General features: G+C 38.9%; 1 protein-coding gene across 1 annotated transcript in view; it reads right to left on the bottom strand.

Annotated features, from left to right (window-relative positions):
• Rgs20 (regulator of G-protein signaling 20) overlaps positions 1-19,845 on the bottom strand; it is a 98,506-nt gene that overhangs the window by 73,302 nt on the left and 5,359 nt on the right. The window contains 1 exon segment of the mRNA XM_013009287.1: positions 12,769-12,776. Coding sequence (XP_012864741.1) covers positions 12,769-12,776 — 8 coding nt within the window.

The raw sequence follows: 19,845 nt of genomic DNA, 5'->3' as shown, positions 1-19,845 counted from the left end.
TCTCTTATAACTTAAAAAAATTCATTATTGTTGTACAGAGGGGTTACAGTTAGATAAGTCAGGCAAAGTGCATTTCTTTTTGGACAATGTTACCTCTTTCTTTTAATAACTTTTGAAATGTGCTTCTACACAAGCCTTCTGTGGAGAGGCCATGGAAATGTATAATGGAGACAATGATGAAGAGGAAGGAGGGATTGGGAACAGAGTGAAGTGGGCCGGACATGAGCTATTTAGATGCTGTCTCAGACTAGGCAGCATTGGGAGACTCTGTCTTTGTTCTTTGTTCTTGCAGAAATTTATTTTCTCCAAAGCATTATTAACCAAATAAAGGGCTTAGAATATGAGATAGTAGTTTTATTTTTTAATGTATTGTATCTGCTAGGGTTTGAATTCATCACCCAAAAGTTCCTGAATTGGAAACCTGGGCTCCAGTGCAGAAGCGGAACCCTTGAGAAGTGATTGATTGGATGAAGGCCTGCCCTTATAACAGAGTCACAGATTAAGGGATGAATTAATTAATGGATAAATATGTTCTCTCCCAACTGGTGTTGTTTCCAATGGGAGACTCTGACTCAACCATGCTGTAATAGAGCTTGGGGCTTTACCTGATGGTGAACTAGCACAAGTGCCAGTGCTGGGGCTTAATCTCTGGGGTCCCTGGCTTTCATTGAGCTTTCTTGCTCACAGCTGGTGCTTTATTACTTAAGTCATGCATCTAGTCCAGATTTTTGCTGATTAATTGGAGATAGAGTCTCACAAACTTTCCTGTCCAGGCTGGCTTTGAACTTTGAGCCTCTGGTCTAACTCTCCTGAATCTAGGATTATAGGTATTAGCCACTGGCCACCCAAAAAACCCCTTTTCATTATAAACTACTTTGTCTCAGATATTTTGTTTCAGAAACAAAACGAATAAAGATAATATACCCAATAAACTTTATTCCTCTCTTCTTTCTCAGACCTTCTACAGTCTTCAATATGTTAGTAAATTATAACTCGACCAGTTTCATTCTGGTTCAACATATTGAAGTATCCCTGACTATGCCTAAAAGTTATATCCCTGGCTATGCCTAAAAGTTTTCCATAACACAGATATCACCTTGTGTTACAAGTTGACCTCCCCCTGCACATATTTCAAGCCCCTTGGGTCTCAGGATATGAACTTATTTGGGAATTGAGCCATTGCTGATAAAATTAGTGAGCTTGAGGTCACAATGGAGTATGATGGCCCCACCCCAGTGAGTGGAGGCCTTATGAAAAGGGGAAATGTTGTCATGTCCTTGCACACAGAGAGAAGGCCATGTAAACATGAAGGTGGAAATCAGGGTGGTGCATCTACAAGCCAAGGAATGCAGGAGATCATTACCAGAAGCTCAGAAGAGGCAAGAAAAGATTCTCCCTCAGAAAGAATTTAGCCTCAAGATTGCAACATAGAAACCCTGCCTGAGTTTCCACCCTACTCGTCCTGCAGATTTCAGAATCAAGACTGCAATATCAACTCTTATTTGAATTTCCAATCTGCTGGCTTGGCCACAGATTTCAAACTTGCCAGGCCCTTCAACTGAGTGAACTAATTCCATAAAATAAATCCATCACACACACACACACACACACACACACACACAATTCTGTTACTCTGTTTCTTTTGGGAAACTTTATTGACATTTCTACTTCCCCTTTTCCCTCACAGTCTAGTTGCAATAGTGAAGCCAGGATTATCTTTGAAACATAGGTCAGATTACTGCAGGTGTCCACGTTCTTTTGGCTTCTCCATCTGATGATAAAACTGCAGGTTTAAGCTTAGCCCTCAAAACATTAACTGCATGAATGGCCCCACCTGCCTCCACAATCTCTTTCAGAAATTTATGTTCACTTTGTGTGTGTGTGTGTGTGTCTGTGTGTGTGTGTGCACGCGCACGTGTGTGTGTGTGTGTGTGTGTTGGTATAGGGCTTGACAGGACCTGGGTGCTGTCCCTGAGCTGTTTCTACCCAAAGCTAGTGCTTTACCACCTGAGCCACAACTCTATTTCTGGATTTTTTTGTGGTTAATTGGAGATAGAAGTCTCAAAGACTTTCTTGCCTGGGCTGGCTTTGAACTGTGATCCTCAGATCTCAGCCTCCTGAGTAGCTAGGATTGTAGATGGGAGCCACCCCTCCCTGAACTTCTATGTTCACTTTTTATCTGTGACTAGTAATTTCTCGTTTGTTCTCTGCTGTCTTGATGCTGCCTACAATAACTATTGGACCTTACTAAAGGGCACAATGAATATTCAAGTGAATATTTAATATATATTCAAATACTAAACTAAAAGCAAACAAATATTATTTGCCAATAAAAAGGAATTCTGGCATATGTTTTGCAATGGAAAGGCATGGAAAATATTGTGCTAAGTGAAGAAACCAGAAACAAAAAGACACATGTTGTGTGGTTCCTTTATATGAGGTAATCTAGAATAAGCAAACTCATTCGGGCAGAAAGTGGAATAGAGGTTGCCAGGTTCTAGGAAGAGGAAAAAATGAGAAGTTGTTGTTCTATAGACACAGAATTTCTGTTCTGAGAAAATAAAAATTTTCTGGAAGTACATAGATAATGGGAAGCTACAGAACTGATGTCACTGGATTATATATATATATATATATATATATATATATATATATATATATATAAAATGGCCAAAATGACCACAAACAAAGGCCACACTAAAGCTACCAGCACAACTATGTTTATAGCAGCATTATTCACCATAGCTAAAATATGGAACCAACCCAGATGCCCCTCAGTAGATGAATGGATCAAGAAAATGTGGTATGTGGGCTGGGAAGGTGGCTCAGTGGTAGAGCGTTTGCCTTACATGCCTGAGGCCCTGGGTTCAATTCCTCAGCACCACATAAGCAGAAAAAAAAAGCCGGAAGTGACGCTGTGGCTCAAGTGGTAGAGCGCTAGCGTTGAGCTGAAGAGCTGAGGGACAGTGCCCAGGCCCAGAGTTCAGGCCCCACGACTGGACCAAAAAAAAAAGAAAATGTGGTATGTATGTGTGTGTGTGTTTATATATATATATATATATATGTACATATATATAAACACACACACACACATATATATATACACACACATACATACAATGGAATTCTATGCTTCCATCAGAAAGAATGACACCATGACACCATCCCATTTATAAGGAAATGGAAAGACTTAGAAAAAATCATTTCAAGTGAAGTAATCCAGACTCAAAGAAACATATATCCCATGGTGTCCCTTATTCGCAATAATTAGTATGCATCTAAGATCATCTTAGCAGATGAGAAGAATAGCTAAATAGTTATGTACATATGACCATATAAGATGATGCTAAGCAAAATGAACTCCAAGACATGGTCACAAGAGGTTCTTTTTTCTTGTTGTTTTTAATGTACTATGTGATTTTTTGCCTCTTTTGTGTGTTCTTCTCCCTATGGTTTATCCCCCATTGTCACTGTATTTGATTTTGGTACCCTGGGTATCATATATATGTTTATCTGAATTAGGGAAGGGAAAAGGAACAACAGAATGGTGAGAGAAAGGACAAGGGAGAATCAATGCAACAGTGACACTAACAAGATGTTGAAAATGATCTGTACATCGGGGGGAGATTGGGAGGGGAAGGGAAACAAGGGAAAAAATGAGGGAAGGGGTAACAACTTAGACAAGAAATATACTTATTACCTTACTTATATAACTGTGATCCCCCTGTATACCACCTTGACAAAAAATGGCCAAAATGGTAAGTGTCAATAATATAAATAATGTCACTACAATAAACAAAAATCACCTCAGAACTTTATAAAAAATAAAGTCAGTGGTAGAACCCTGTTTAGTATGAGCAGGATGCTGGTTCCTTCCCAGCACTCTAAAGTAACTGACTGATTGACTAGCTGCTGAACTCACTCTTCCAGTTCTTCATGAATTCCCAGTTCATCTAACAGGAAGGACAGCTGAGTTAAGCACTTCTGATTCTGCCATTGAGTTTCCCATTTTTTCTTGACATTCTCTCACTTTGATTTCTGCTGCCGCCACTTGATGTGTATATATGATAGTCTCATTCTATTCCTAGTATTCACTAAAATAGACACTGTGATGTGGGGGAGTAGAGTGAGAATAGCTGAAGCAGGGAGCAGACTACAAAGGGTCTTGCAAGTGCTTGCTCTCTTATTATTTATTTATTTATTTACCTACCAGTCAATCCCAACATCAGGATAGCCTGAAATCTGCAGTAATTCAGCTTCAGCCTCCCAAGTTAGGACTACAAGCATGAGCCACCACACCTGTCCTTAGTCATTCTTTCAACAGCATTTGTTGCATGTCTTTTATGTACCAGGAACTGTTCCAGATATTTTAGATTTAATGTGAGTGAGAAAGGAAATGGGCTGTACTTGTGGTAAATCACAGTGTAGGAAGAGTTTGTGTAGACTGAGTAGGACAAGCAAATCATGTTAAGGATTTTAGATTTATTTTAGAAGCTTCAGGAACCCCAGTGCTCCTGGCTCACACCTGTAATTCTAACTACTGAGATCCTCTCAGTTCAAAAACAACCCAAGAAGAAACTCCATGAGATTTCATCTCCAGCAAAAAGCTGGACTGGATGTACAGCTCAAGTGGTAGAGTGTCCACCAAGCAAAGACCACTTACTGAAAGTTTTAAGCAAGAGAGAGATATGGTGTATACTGAGTGTGAAACTCTGGGCATTGAGGGAGGCAGGTGCTCTATCACTTGACTAGTGATTTACATTTTTCAAGATTCTTTTGCATATTGAAGTGAATCGGGGTGTGGGACAAGGATAGGAATAGTCAAAGAGGAGGCTTTCACTGTCCTGATGAGACAAGATGACTCAGAAAGGAAATGGGAATAAAAATATAAAGAAAGAAATTGTTATGTTTTAGAGATATAATTAATGTGACTTCAGGTGAAGTGGATGAGCAGGCCGATAAAAAAAGGGAATTAAAGTAAGAGTTTTGCCTTTAGGAGTTGAGTGGCTTTCTGGAATGAGGAAGACTGGAGTAGGGAAATGAGGAATCCACAGAAAGAGATTTTTGCAATACCTATGACTCATTGCAATGGAGATGTCAAGTAGACTTTCTTAAGAGAGACTTGAGTTCAGGTAGAGGTCTGGGTAGGAGTGTAAAAGCTATAAATTTGGGAGTAATTTGCATAAAGTGGTATTTCTAGCTTTTGGGATTGAGATCCCTGAGGGGTTGAGAATAAGGATTGAAGAGAGGGAAGAAGGAAAGAAGAGAAGAGAGGACTAAATCTGCCTACAGATTTTGAACTATATCCAGGTGGAAATGGGAGCCACAGATAGAACTATCAAGAAGGAAACACAATCATGATTGTATTTTATAAAGATCTATTCTCTGTGTAACCAAAAGTCTAGAAAGGGGACAAGAGAGGCAGTTGGAGACTTAACTGAGACTTAATCTAGGAAAGCATTAGATGAAATTGAGTGAAGAGATAAGTGAAGAGATTAGGAGATAGCTAACTCAGAGGCAAAACTTGGAAATGGAGTGGAGGTGTGAGATGAACACAAAAGCAAGGTCAAGGATTATGCTCCCAAGTTTTCAATTTGAGGCTGAGTGGGTAATAGTAACATTTACTGAGGATAAACAACCACAATAAAGAAAAGGAATTTGGGTAGAGACAAATACTAGTTTGTTTTTTTCTGTGTGAGCACTGGCTTGAACACTGGGCCATTTTTAGCTGGGCCTTTTCACTTTTGGGTGGCACTCAACTACTTGAACCACTTCCAACTTTATGCTTTTTTCAGATTAATTGGAGATAAGAGTTTCTAGGATTTGCCTGCTTAGGCTAGCTTCAAACTAAGATGGTCAGATCTCAGTGTCCTGAGTAGCTAGAATTGTAGGTGTGAACTACTGGCACCCAACAAATGCTAGTTTTGAAGAGCTTGTTTGACATGTAAACCTAGATGTTTAGTAGACATTTGTATTTGCATATTTATGTATGGGTTGCAGAAGATAAAGCGGAATGGACTTGTCAACCTGTATGGCTTTAAAGACTTGGACACAGCCAAGATTAGTCAGGGAAAAATGAAATCTTAGGATGTATTTCTAATATTACAGAGTCAATAAAGAAAAAAGAGTTGGCAAATGAAGCTGATAAAGGGCATCAAATAGAAGGAAAACAAAACAAAAGCACATTATCCAATATTATCCAGACAATGTTCCTATCATATGATATTCCATTTTGATATATCAATTATTCTTTTTTTTTGCCATTATCAGAATTTGAACTCTGGTTCGCTAACAATTTGAGCCATGCTTCTAGTTCAGCTTTTTGCTGGTTGTTTTGGAGATATAGTCTCACTGACTTTTCTGCCAGAAAGTCTTCCAATTAAACAAAACTCTTTGTAACTAAAACTATACACACAAATTATTTTTAATAAAAAATTAGTACAATTTGCATACTTTATTATAAAAATGATTGGCATTTTTTAAACTCATGAAGATTTTTAGAATATTCTCATATACAACCTTTCTCCATCTTTCCTCACAGCTATTCAATGAACAAACACAGACCAGTAAGGTGAAACAATTCCTAGTTGTACTGTTAAAGTGCAGAGAGGGTCCCTACCCTCTGCCTTCTTACTGATGCTTCTTGATACCATTGTGAGAGTCAGTCACCATCTTCATTATCATGGTGATTTCTTGTAGTGCTGGGGATGGAATCAATGTTTAGCAAATGTTCAACCATTGACCCACATCCCCAACCCAACCCAGTTCTGAGTTTATGTCCTTCTACTAATGGCAGTGGTCAATTAAAGTGATACTGTTAATTCACATCCCCTCTATGATTGTTTCTAGATGTAAGTAAGCACATTTGACTACATCAAAATTCTATTTTTTTAATCCTAACACTCACCAAATCATGACAACTCTGTGGCTTGTTGTGGGTCCAGCCTACACAGGAGATTGAACTAGTTCCATGGGTACTGGAGCTGTTAGTGACATGGCAGCTAAGTCTCTACCTTTTTTGTTCTTGCAAGAATAAAATATCTTTTACAATGGCCTGAGTTACCTAAAACTAGAGAAGAATATTTTAGGTACTAACAACATTAAGGATTGTAGAAGGCCTATTACTTTATTTTTTGTCAGTTGTGGCATTTGACAGTGCTTGGACACTGTCCCTGAGCTCTTCAGCCGCAGCGCCACTTCTGGTTTTCTGGTGGTTAATTGGAGGTAAAAGTCTCATGGACTTTCCTGCCCATGCTGGCTTTGAACTGTGGTCCTCAGTTCTCAGCCTCCTGAGTAGCTAGGATTACAGGCCTGAGCCACTGTCACCCAGCCGCCTGACAGAGCATAAAGAGTACACACTGGGTTTAAGGTAAATTAAATCCTGGAGCCCAGAGTAGTGATATTCTGAAATGCAATATAAGCTATATAATTTCCTAAGTTTCTATTTGATGATTTATTTATTTTGCCACAAACGTTCTAATTTCAGTGTAGCATGCTTTATAAAATGATTGACAGTCTAAAGTGACTATAAACCACACATTCGTTTTTCACTTCATATGTCATTTCCCCCTAAGAAAATATCAAGCAGGTCCATAAGCTTTCAGACATTAATATTTCCTACTAAGATTTTTGAAAGGTTGCTGTAGGTACTGATAAGAAATAAAAAGTCCTCAAATTAACCCCCCTGAGATGGTGGAAGCAAAGAGAAGCATGAGAAATGTGAAGCATGGAGCTGCTTCAGGATGAAAAATCATTTTCTTTCTTTCTCTTTTTCCATCCAAGACCAGGACTCGAACTTGCTATCTGATGCTTTATGATTATTAGCAGGCATCCTACCACCTGAGCCAGGCCTCCAACCCCTAAAAGATCATTTTCTGGAGTTGCATATCTATCACTTACAAGTTTCCAACACTGTTGTCATTTGAGTCTTGGCATTTTCCCTAGGCTGGGCTGCTCTCTCCAGGTGCAAAAAAAAAAAAAATGGAGAAGGTGAACAAAAACAGTAGAGGAGAAGCCACTGGTAGAGGGAAGGAGTTAGATCAGGAGGTAGAAAACCTATCTTCCATAAGATTCCTTTGTGGTTTCCTCTTCTGTGCAATGAGAGTCTTAGGACAGGCTTACTTTGCAGGGCAAGGGTGTGGGGTAGCATGGTACCCTTTCTCTGGTATATTGTCAGTCTCCAGAGCATCTCTCTTGGAACACCCTCCTCTTCCCCCAACCCTAGAGCTTGGCTGTTATTTAAAGCTGAGGCAGATCACAATTCCCAGAGCCAATCGGCCTCCCTAGGCATGCACTTATGAATATCCCCACTGTGCCTTCCCCAGGTCTCCTAATTCAATTATGGAGGCCTCACACCCAGCTCGTATCTCCAGGCCTCCATAGCCCTACACAGCCCGCTACTGCTGATGGGAAATTTTAATTTTTAAATTAGTATATATTTGTGTACAAGGAGGAGGGATTTCTTTGTGACACTTTATGCATATACAAATGTATTCCAATCAACAATCCTCCAAACTCCAAGAGAGATCTTTGTTAAGGCAACTATGATTATGTTACTTACTTTCTTGAACCATTTGATGGTTCCTAATTTCTACAGGATGAATTTCAAGTGAGTTTATAAGGTGTAGAAGTGCTTTCTTAATTTTTTTGGGCATACACTGTGAATTTGCCTTTCTCTCCTTGTTCTTTTGTACTCAAAGCTCCAGTTATGTTCCTACAATATCTTTGTTCATTCTCATTCCTGGGAGTTGGTACCAAGTCTTCTTCTGCTGGAGCACTTCCCTTGTTCAGTGTGCATGCTTTTCTTCCTTTATCTTTGGCTCTCTTCTACTTATTTGTCCAAATTCAGTGAAGGTGCCAGTTGCTTTGGGTAGCTCTCCCAAGTTGGGTTAGCTGTCTGCTGGACTTGCTCTTGTCAGAGCTCTTTAGAGCACTGTATTGGGATGATTTGGATGCTGAGCTCTGAGAGCATTAGACCTTTGCCTTATTCAGACCATGTCTCAAAAATATAAGCAGAACCCGGACATTAGATATACTCAGGTAACATTTTTTTTGGGGAGATCCAGTCGTGGGGCTTGAACTCTGGGCCTGGGCGCTGTCCCTCAGCTCTTCAGCTCAAGGCTAGCGCTCTACCACTGAGCCACCTTCCCAGCCCCAGGTAACATTTTTTGAGGGGAAGGGAGATTAATGTTGCCAAGGCAGAGGGGGCTATTATCTAAATAAGCCTCTTATAAGGCCTCTTATTATCTAAATAAGTCTCTAAGACCATGTGAGTTGATGTCCTCAAAATAATAACAGCCTGATGTACATATATGAACGTACTGGCAGGGGCCAAATCCAGTGCTCTGTACATGACAGAAAAATACTCTACCCCTAAACTTCTCCCGCAACCCATAGCCTATTACAGGAAAAAAAAAAAAACAACCTTCCAGGTCTAATTTTTTTTTTACTAATTCTATAATTTTTCCCTGTCCAAAAGTTTATTTTTATTGTTATAAAGGTGATGTACAGAGGGGTTTCATCTGTCATTCTTTTTTATCTTTTAAAAATGGTTTTCTTCAAATAGGTGCACCAAAAAATTTTAATGTAATGTGTTCATTTATGAGCACAATGCAACCTGATTAGAGTCGCCCCTTCTATCATTCTTCCATAGTTTATCCCCCCCATTGATTAGTGCAGTTTTCTCATATGTCATTGAGTATCGTAACTGTGTTCACCCACCGTTCCTTTTTATAGTTATCTGCCTCTTCCTTTTAGTTCTCACCTCCATGTGGTAAAGACATGTTCTAGTTTCCTGGTATTCATCTTGTTGGACTGCTTGTTAGTTATTCAAAATGGTTTCACCATGGAATCTCACTCCTGTTTATACCATCCTTTAGTTAGCAGGATTGGGTATAATTGAATATGGCCCTGTATGTGTTTTCAAATATGTTTATATTCTAGGTCTAATTTCCACATATGAGAGAAAACATGCACTCTGAGTCTGGTTTACTTCACGCAGTGATTTTTGTCCACATATTTTCTCGATTCATTTATTGGTTATAGGGATCTGGCTTGTTCCATAATTTGGCTATGGTAAATGTGATGAAGCTGACTTTAGTGTATCCTGACTTGCAGTCATTTAGATAAATGCTCAAGTGGTAGTCAGTACTTTTAAAATGAATTAATTTTTAAATGAAATGATCTGGAGTTGATAATAATGATAATGATTACTTTTGTCCTGGTCCTTGGGCTTGAACTCTGGGCCTGAGTGGTGTCCCTGAGTTTTTGTGCTCAACACTGGTGCTCTACCACTCTGAACCATAGCTCCATTTTTGGCTTTTTGGTACTTAATTGTAGGTAAGAGTCTCATGGACTTTCCTGCCTTGGCTGGCTTAAATGGTGATCCTCAGATCTCAATCTCCTGAGTAGATGGGATTACAGCTATGAGCCGCCAGCACCCAGCTGGAGTTAATAATTTATTGAATCAGGGTAATGGACAAATGAAATTTTATTGTTCCTTTTTTTCTTTGTTTATACATGTGCTTGATATTTCTTGTAATAAATGGCTTTTGTATTATTTTATTTTTCATTTGTTTGCCTTCCTTCCTTCCCTCCTTCCTTTCCTTCCTCCCTCTTTTCTTTCTTTCTTTTTCTTCCTTTCTCTCTTTCTTTCTTTCTTTTCTTGGCAAGGTCTTTCTATGTAGCCTATGTTGACTTGGAACTCACTATTTAACAGGGCTACACTTGAACTTGTCATTTTCCTGCCTCAGCCTCCCAGGTACTAAGATTAGAAGTATGTGCCATCATCCCAGGATGTGTTTTATGACTTTAAATGTCATTTATTCTTCAATTGCTGTAGATCAGAGATTGGGGCAAATGCTGCCACCATCGCATAAGCAAGTCTCATGGAAAGAAGTTTCTTTAAATGATGTTTAGAGAATGGCTGCAAAATGGATACTCCGTTTGTCCCTGCAGTCCCTGGCCAGAACTTACCATTTCAGGCCGGTGGCGTCAGAAAATCAACAAACAAGATGGCAAGAACAAGGGAGAACATTGTTCTGTCTAAAGTGGACAATTTGTGACAGAGCTCAGGAAGCCTGGGCTTTGCAGCTTTTCCAGTGGTTCCTAATAGACCGGGCTTTGTGCAAACTTTGCTCGGCCATGCAAGGTCCTATCTTTCGCTGCCTTTCTTCCTCTTCTGGCTTGGCTGAAGGAAGTTGTAAGCAGTCATTGAGTTCTTTGAGTAGAAAGTGATTGAATTGGGTTGCTTTGCTTGGCATTTTAAAAGGGATGTTTTTCTTGGGGAAGTTGGAGGTTGGCACTGCCTTGAAATTACACATTTTAGAGGGTAATACTAATTACTTTCTGGGCATATGCTGTATTTGTCTGAAAGAAGATTTAAACTATTTCAGTTTGAAAAGATCCAGAAATTATGCTCCCATTGATGAAGCTTTTAGCCAGATAGTGGCAATGAAGCAGAGAAACAATACATTTCTATTTGCTAATCAATTGGTCAATCAGTGGCAGGTTCTTACCATGTGCCCACTTGTATATCATGCCCACTTGCAGATGAAAATAACTAAATAAGCAACTGTTGGAAAGACATTGGCAAAAAAGCCAAGCATATGGTGTCCTTGAGGGATCCTAGGATGGCATCATAGGACCACTAGGAATCTATAGGCTTTAAAAAGAAATGAAGAGTTAGATGCCAGAGGCTTACTCCTGTAATCCTAGAGTTAGGGGCCTGAGATCAGAGGATTGTGGTTTGGAGGCAGCCTGGGCAGGAAAGTCCATGAGACTCTTATCTCCAATAAGCTACTCAAAAAAGAAAAAAAAGCCGGGCGCTGGTGGCTCACGCCTGTAATCCTAGCTACTCAGGAGGCTGAGATCTGAGGATCACAGTTCAAAGCCAGCCAGGGCAGGAAAGTTCATGAGATACTTATCTCCAATAAACCACCAGAAAACCAGAAGTGGTGCTGTGGCTCAAGCAGTAGAGTGCTTGCCTTAAGCTGAAGAGCACAGGGACAGCACCCAAGCCCAGAGTTCAAGCCCCATGACCGACAAAAAAAAAAAAAAAGGCTGAAGCTGGGTGTCAGTGGCTCATGCCTACAATTGTAGCTACTCAGGAACAGTGGCTCAGGCCCAGAGTTGAAGCCCCAAGACTAACAAAAAGAAAAAAAAAAGCTGAAAGTAAGGATATCCCCCACCCCCAATTCCCTAAAGTCCAAACCTTCACTTACTTTTTTTCTCCTTGTGATTCTATACATATCTAATCAATAGTCCATTTCTGATGGAGGTAACAAGCAGAATTGTAATTTTGCTTTTAGCCAAGGATTTATAAAAAGTAGATGTGGGAAGTTGCAGTTCAAGTGGCAGAATGTCCAGGTGAATGAGCAAGCTTGAGTCCTGAGTTCAAACCCCAGTACCAAGGGAAAGAACTGGCGGATGTTCTGAAGTGCAGAGAATACTATTCTTTCTCTGTAGTCAACAGAAAAAGCCAGCATCAGATGCAGCTCTTATCTGAGGACACAGAATGACTTCAGAGGAGGAGTGGAAATAGCTCCAAAGTCCAAGTGTCTCTTCTGCTCAGATTTTATGTGGCCCAAATTATACTAGTGAGAGCTTGACTCCTGTAGATTCAAGGTGAAAATAACCAGAAGATTCACAAATGGCATTAACATATTAACTGACTTAAGTGCCCATAAATTTTAACCTTATTATTATGTTTATTCTTAAAGGCAGAAACCAGGTGAGAAAATAAGTTACTTAGCTAAACCTGAATGTTCTGGGAAAGTCTAAGATGAAGAGTGAGTGACAGAGAGGGGGAGGCATTTTTTTTGTTCCCTAATTTGGCACGAACGAATGGACCTGGTGACTCTTGCCATTCATTCCCTCATCTTCACCTGCCTTATTTCAAATGATAAGGAGCACAGAGACAATGACTAGTCTTCAAACCTTGATTTCCAAAGTTCAATAAATGTCTTCTATAAAGGTACAGCTCTGAGAAAGGAGAAACTTGCACACCTTAAAGGAGAAGTTGTTAAAAATGTCAGCTAGCAGACATTTTAAAGAAAAGACAAAAAACAGAACACAGAAAGCATTCCCACCCAGACTTTATCTGCTGACCCCTGGCTTTCCTTCCACTTCTGCTAACTTGTTCTGCAACAGAAGTGTCCATGGGTGTTGCTGAAGGAACATCTTCAAACTGAAATATATTCCTTAGGATATGTAGATTTCCAGTGGGATGATCTCAAATCCATCTTGCAGAAGTAGAGAAATCAGATTTGCTATAGAACTCAGAAATCTGGCATGAAATCGATCATCTCAAATTCGTTATTTCTTTCAAGCAGTATTTCATTCATCTTATTTGCTCATGTTTTGTTCAATTATGATTTCTACAATTTCTCACTATTTATTTCCTTCTAGGGGAAAATAACCATATAACAAAGTAGCTGGGCATTAGGTAGTTCACATTGGATTGATTTGGTTAACCTCAAGAGATCAAAAAAAGCCAGATTCTGGTGGCTCTAGCCTATAATCCTAGCTACTCAGTAGGCTGAAATCTGAGGATCGAAGTTCAAAGCCAGTTTGGGAAGGAAAGTTTTTGAGACTCTTATCTCCAGTTAACTATCAAAAAGCCAGAAGTGGATCTGTGGCTCAAGTGGTTGATAGAGTGCTAGCCTTGAGTAAAAAAGCTTCGGGATAGTGCCCAAGCCCCAAGTTCAAGCCCCAGGCTTGGCATGCATGTGCACATGTACCCACACAAAAACACACAAGATCAGGAAAAGTTCCATAAAAACTTCACGGGCTCTCTCTCTTTTTTTTTTTTTTTTGTTCATGTGGTGCTGAGGAACCGAACCCAGGGCCTCAGGCATGCAAGGCAAGCATTCTACCACTGAGCCACCTTCCCTGTCCCTCCCCCACAGTATAACCCCTGCTTTCACTATATTTGATGTCAGTATAATTTGTGGAGGAGATGGGGAAAAACAAGTCGTTTAAGGATACAGGTAGACCTGATGCAACTATGAGAAGTACAAGTTGTCATGTCAAAAACGAACTTTACAACTTTGGTGGGGGGGGGGTGAGGGGGGGGGGAGATTGGGGGGGGGTGGGGGCGGGGGGAAGCTGGGAAGGGATGTGAAGGGTAAACAAAGGAGGAGGCTGCAATGCTTGATAAGAAATGTACTCATTAATGTGAAGGGTAAACAAAAGGAGGAGGCTGCAATGCTTGGTAAGCAATGTACGCATTATCCTGCCCATGTAATTGTAACCCCTCTGTACAGTATCTTCACAAATAAAATAAAATTAAAAAAAAAGAAATGTACTCATTATCTTGCCCATGTAATTGTAACCCCTCTGTACAGCCGGGCGCTGGAGGCTCACGCCTGTAATCCTAGCTACTCAGGAGGCTGAGATCTGAGGATCGTGGTTCAAAGCCAGCCCGGGCAGGAAAGACCGTTAGACTCATATCTCCAATAAACCACCAGAAAACCGGAAGTGGCGCTGTAGCTCAAATGGTAGAGCGCTTGCCTTGAGCTGAAGAGCTGAGGGACAGCGCCCAGGCCCAGAGTTCAAGCCCCACGACTGACAAAAAAATAAAAATAAAATAAAAAAAACTTCACAGGCTCAGTTGGGAGGGATGGGTGAGAACTTCAAAAGGGGTGACATTGATTGAGATATATTGTATTCATAAATGCCTTGTTAAGTAGCAACTACTTAGAAGATTATTTTTGCAAAAAAAGAAAGCACACACACACACACACACACACACCTCTTTTCTATTGTTGTTGGTAGTAGTGGGTCTTGAACTCTTGGCCTGGGAGCTGTCCCTGAGGTCTTATGCTCAAGGCTAGTGCTCTACTACTTTGAACTACAGCTCCACCACACACATAAATCTTTATAGGCCATCTATGTCTCCCAGGGACTGGGGATCTCTGTCTGTAGTTGAGGGAAGACCCTTCCTCACGTATTTGACAAAGTTGGGTGGCCAGAAGTGGGGATATGCAGGAAAAATGTGCAGATTTATTTGAATGTTTGATTATAAAGCTTTGGGTAATAGAACAGAAATGCCCAAGTCAGAGATCTCTCCTCTGAGGGACATGATTGCTTTCAGATTCTTATAATCTGCTCCAAAGTTACAATTTCTTGAAACATGTGCAGGATAATTTTAAGGTATTCACACATATAGAATGACCCAGATAGTTGATTTTGGTTTGACACTTGCCGGGCCAGATTTCCTCTCCTAGGTTTTTGACAAAAGAACATGGGGATTCAGGGTAAGAGCCTTTTGTTTACTGCTAGGATGTCTTCCATTACCTTCTATTGACTCATGGACCCAGGTCCGAAGTTGCCAGCCTCTTGCATTCTAGGTGATTCTTTCTATCTCCTAGTCATATGTAGTTTGAAAAGTCAATTACAAAAATGTGTTGAATGCAGGTAATATACTTTGATCCGATTCATTCCCTTCTATTCCTCTTTTTTACCTTACACTTTTGAAGGTCTATTTGTTTAAATAGTTTTAATCTTCTGGAAGTCTATGTCTCTTTGTATTTTAAATATAACTTTGAAATCATGTTCAATGCTATTGTATTGTAAGATACAACAATAAATAACCCCTTTGTCTCATTCTTGTAATTCACTTGTTTGCTTACCTATATATATTTGCTTAGATTTCCAAGACATTTTCAGTATTTTCTGAGCTACTTAAAGGGAGAATGTCAATTTTGCTAGGTTTTATTTTTCATGGTTTATGTCATAATTAAATGTGCATTAATAAAAAATTTAGAAAAAAGTGTTGAAATTATGTTTATAGTATTTTTAGTTCATTTTCAGTTTTAGTGTGAATAAATATCCTTAGATGGGTCCATGCTTGAAAATGAATCCTGAAAAAATTTAGTGTTGAGAATTCAAAATCATATAGACAAAATAAATCCTTCTGGAAGAACATACTTGGTTACATAATTGATACAAAATTGAATCACCTACATAATACATAATTTGGCTTTTATTCTTGAATATTTTAATATATTCTGATGGATATTACATTGTTTATACTATCATCCTATCAATATTTTTTGCTTTATCTGAAACATTCCTTATTTTTCAGATATACATATTCATAGATATATACTCATATTGTGGGGCTGTTTGGGGGACAAGGGGGTAAGGGACAGAGAATGATGGAGGATGAACAATAGCAAAATGCACGTCTGTGTATGAATACAACATAAGCAAATACAATAGGATGCAGATGGGATGAGGAAGTTAAAATGACTACATTATAAAATGCCCATCATAAAATACTATGTGAAACACCTTTTTATAATTAATATACACTAAAAATGCGGGAAGAAAAGAATGACTGGACAGTAAAACAGGCTCTGTTGGAAGTGGGGAGTGACAGCAGGTGAGGAGGGCCAACAGAGAGGGAGAATGAGGGTAACTATGGTTAAAGTACCTTCTAAGTACTTATTCTATTAATGTCTGAAGTAAAAAAAGTGATTCTGTTCATGAGCTCTTATATTTATCACCCAGCTTTGATAATAGAAAATATTGTGTGAATGTGGTATATACACATATACATTATACACATTTGTGTATATATATTATGCATGGATATAATATGATATATGATACATGTGTATATATGCATATGTGCACATATTTAGATGTATATTATATAGCTTTATATTTATATAATATACTTATCATTTCTATATTTAAGCAATAATATATCTACATATGTATATATACTGTATATATATTTATATACATACAAATACATACATTTCCTATTTGTCCATTCAGAATCCTATTCAGAAAATAATTACCTATGCTCATATTGTCCATAGTTTTCCTGTAGTTTTTTTTTTCTTTTTCTTTCTTTCTTTTTTTGTTGGCCAGTTCTGAGGCTTGAACTCAGAGCCTGGGCATGGTCCTTGAGCTTATTTTGCTCAAGGCTAGCACTCTACCACTTGAGCCACAGTGCCACTTGTGGCATTTTCTGTTTATGTATTACTGAGGAATCGAACCTAGGACTTCATGCATGCTAGTCAAACACTCTATATCACTAAGCCACATCCCCAGCCCTCCTTTACTTTCTTTCTTTCTTTCTTTCTTTCTTTCTTTCTTTCTTTCTTTCTTTCTTTCTTTCTTTCTTTCTTTCTTTCCCTTCCTTCCTTCCTTTCTAACACTTTCATGTCTAAAGTAACTCTGTCATCTTGTAATGTCAATAAATTTTTCCATTAACTACATATCTAAAAGCACATTACATATTTTAAGTATGCATATATGTACATATAATTTAAAAGGATATCTATTTAAACCTAAATATATATCTACCTACATATGTGCACTATTTATACATTTTGGGAAGCAATACTGGGGTTTGAATTCAGAGCCTCATGCTTTCTAAGGAACACATTATATCACTTGAGCCACATCCCCAGTCCATATTCCTTTCTTCTGTATAAAGGATGCTTACCAGTGGTCTTTCTTTTTTGTGATTTTGCTTGTGGTGGTTTCAGTCAACCATACTCTGAGAACATTATTTGTTTTGATTCTTCAAGAGAAAGAGATCATGTTCACATAGTATCTTCCTATTTTTCATGTAAGAGTCCTCATCAGAATTTCAAGGTGCTCAGGTTGCAGTTGAATTGATGGTATGGTGACATCTGTAAATGATTACCGGTGCTTTGGGCCTCTTCACATCTCTCAGCCTCCTTTGCAATGACATTGGCAGAGGGCTAGCTTATCATCAAAGTGCAAAATAGTATAAAGTAGATATAAACAGTGGGCTCATCTCCCGTGATCATCTATTTTTTACTGTAACATAACCCACTCTATGGAGCAGATTTAGGCGTGTTGTTTAAGTTGGCTAATGTCTTGGTGTGTTTTCTTTTTCTGATATGAAATACCAGAGATTCATTTTTACTCATAATAAAATGAAGTTTATTTGGCTCATGATTCTGGAAGCTGGGAATGAAGGACACAGTTCTGGCATCTGGTGTGCTGTGTCATATATGGTGGATGCTGAGGAGAGTGAGCAAGCAGGAAGGGGCAAAGGTGAGAGCCGGCCACCTTTATAACAACCCTCTCCTGTGCTAATTAACTCCTTCAACAAGGGACATTAATCTATGAAGGCTATGCCTCACTTCCAGCATTGTTATACTGAGGGTTAGGCCTCTGATACAAGAATTCTAGAGGTATACCCAAACCATAACACCTGTCTAAACTGAAGTTGAGTATTTGGTATCTGCTGCTTCTGTCATTCATGGTGAAATATATTTGATTTTTAACAGAAGAAAACATTTCTTCTGTTGGTTTATATGAAAATTATATGTGGGATCTCAAAGGTTAACTTTGTTTTTTGTCAGGTATGGGGGCTTGAACTCAGGGCCTGGGCACTGTCCTTGAGCTCTTTTGCTCAAGGCTAGTGCTCTACCACTTTGAGCTCCCAGCTTAGCTTTCATTTTTAAATTGATTACTAAATAGATGATCAATTTAAATTGATTGATCAACATCAGCTGATATGTTAGGTGCTTCATCAATTAAGGAATTATGCAAATTAGAGATATAGCAAAAGTATTGAAGGTGATAACAAATACTTTTTATTTAGCTGAATCATTATTTACTTTTGTTCACTTAAAAATCAATTTCCTAGCCAGGAGCTAATGGATCATTCTTGTAATCTGGAGGCTGAGATCTGGGAATGGTGGTTTGAAACTAATCCAGGCAGAAGGTGTGAGAGACTGTATTATTAGCTAGCTAGCAAACAAGCCAGACTGGAGGTGTGGTTCAACTTGTAGAACACCAACTGTGAGCAGGAAAAACAGAGCAAGAGCTGAAGGCCTTGAATTCAAGCCCCAGTACTGGTTGAAAAATACATCTATTTTGTATTTGTATTTTTAATTAAAAATAACAATTGTGCACATTTGCTAGGTACAACATGATTTTTAAAAAATTAGTTAAAAGTCATCTTTAAATAGTTGTACAAAAGTGGTATAAGTCTATCCGGGTGCTGGTGGCTCATGCCTGTAATCCTAATCTCAGGAGGCTGAGATCTGAGGATTGCTGTTCAAAGCCAGCCCAGGAAGGAAAGTCTGTGAGACTTTTACCGCCAATAAACCACCAGAAAACCAGAAGGGGCGCTGTGGCTTAAAGTGGGAGAGCACTAGTTTTGAGCAAAAGAGTTCAGGGACAGCATACAGGCCCCAAGTTCAAGTTTAAACCCCATGACTGACAAAAAAAGAAAGAAAGAAAGAAGAAAGGAAGGAAAGAAGGAAGGAAGGAAAGAAAAAGAAAGAAAGAAAGGAGGGAAGGAAAGAAAGAGAGGAAGAGAGAAAGAAAGAAAGAAAGAAAAAAGAAAGGAAGGAAGGAAGGAAGGAAAGAGAGGAAGAGAGAAAGAAAGAAAGAAAGAAAGAAAGGAAAAAAGAAAGATACATTTAGATGGTTGGATGTAAGGCTGTGAAATTAGTCTATTTTCTAAGTCACTTCCAGAAGATATTAAATCAGCATTGAAATCAATCAGAAAACCTAGATTCACATCTCCACTTAGCTGACCACTTATATGTAATCATCAATATTTCCAAATCTTGGTTTCTCACCGTAAAACAGATCTGACAACATAGATGCTACTGACTTAATGAAGTTGATTAAGGACCCAAGCGAAAGGAACAACTAGAACAACAATAAAGGTAAAAATGTGGTATGGCCATAACAGCATTTTGGTCTGCCTTGGATTATTTTTTGTTTTAAAACTTTCCATCTTATGGGGAAAAACCAGTTGTTTAAGGATACAGGTGGACCTGTTGCAACAATGAGAAGTACAAGTTGTCATGTCCAAAACGAGCTTTGCAACTTCGG

Source organism: Dipodomys ordii, unplaced genomic scaffold (assembly GCF_000151885.1).
Source record: "Dipodomys ordii isolate 6190 unplaced genomic scaffold, Dord_2.0 Scaffold9, whole genome shotgun sequence".
In the NCBI taxonomy this organism is placed as follows: domain Eukaryota; kingdom Metazoa; phylum Chordata; class Mammalia; order Rodentia; family Heteromyidae; genus Dipodomys; species Dipodomys ordii.
Note: the sequence above shows the minus strand (reverse complement) of the source record. Positions and strands in the feature narration are given on the sequence as shown.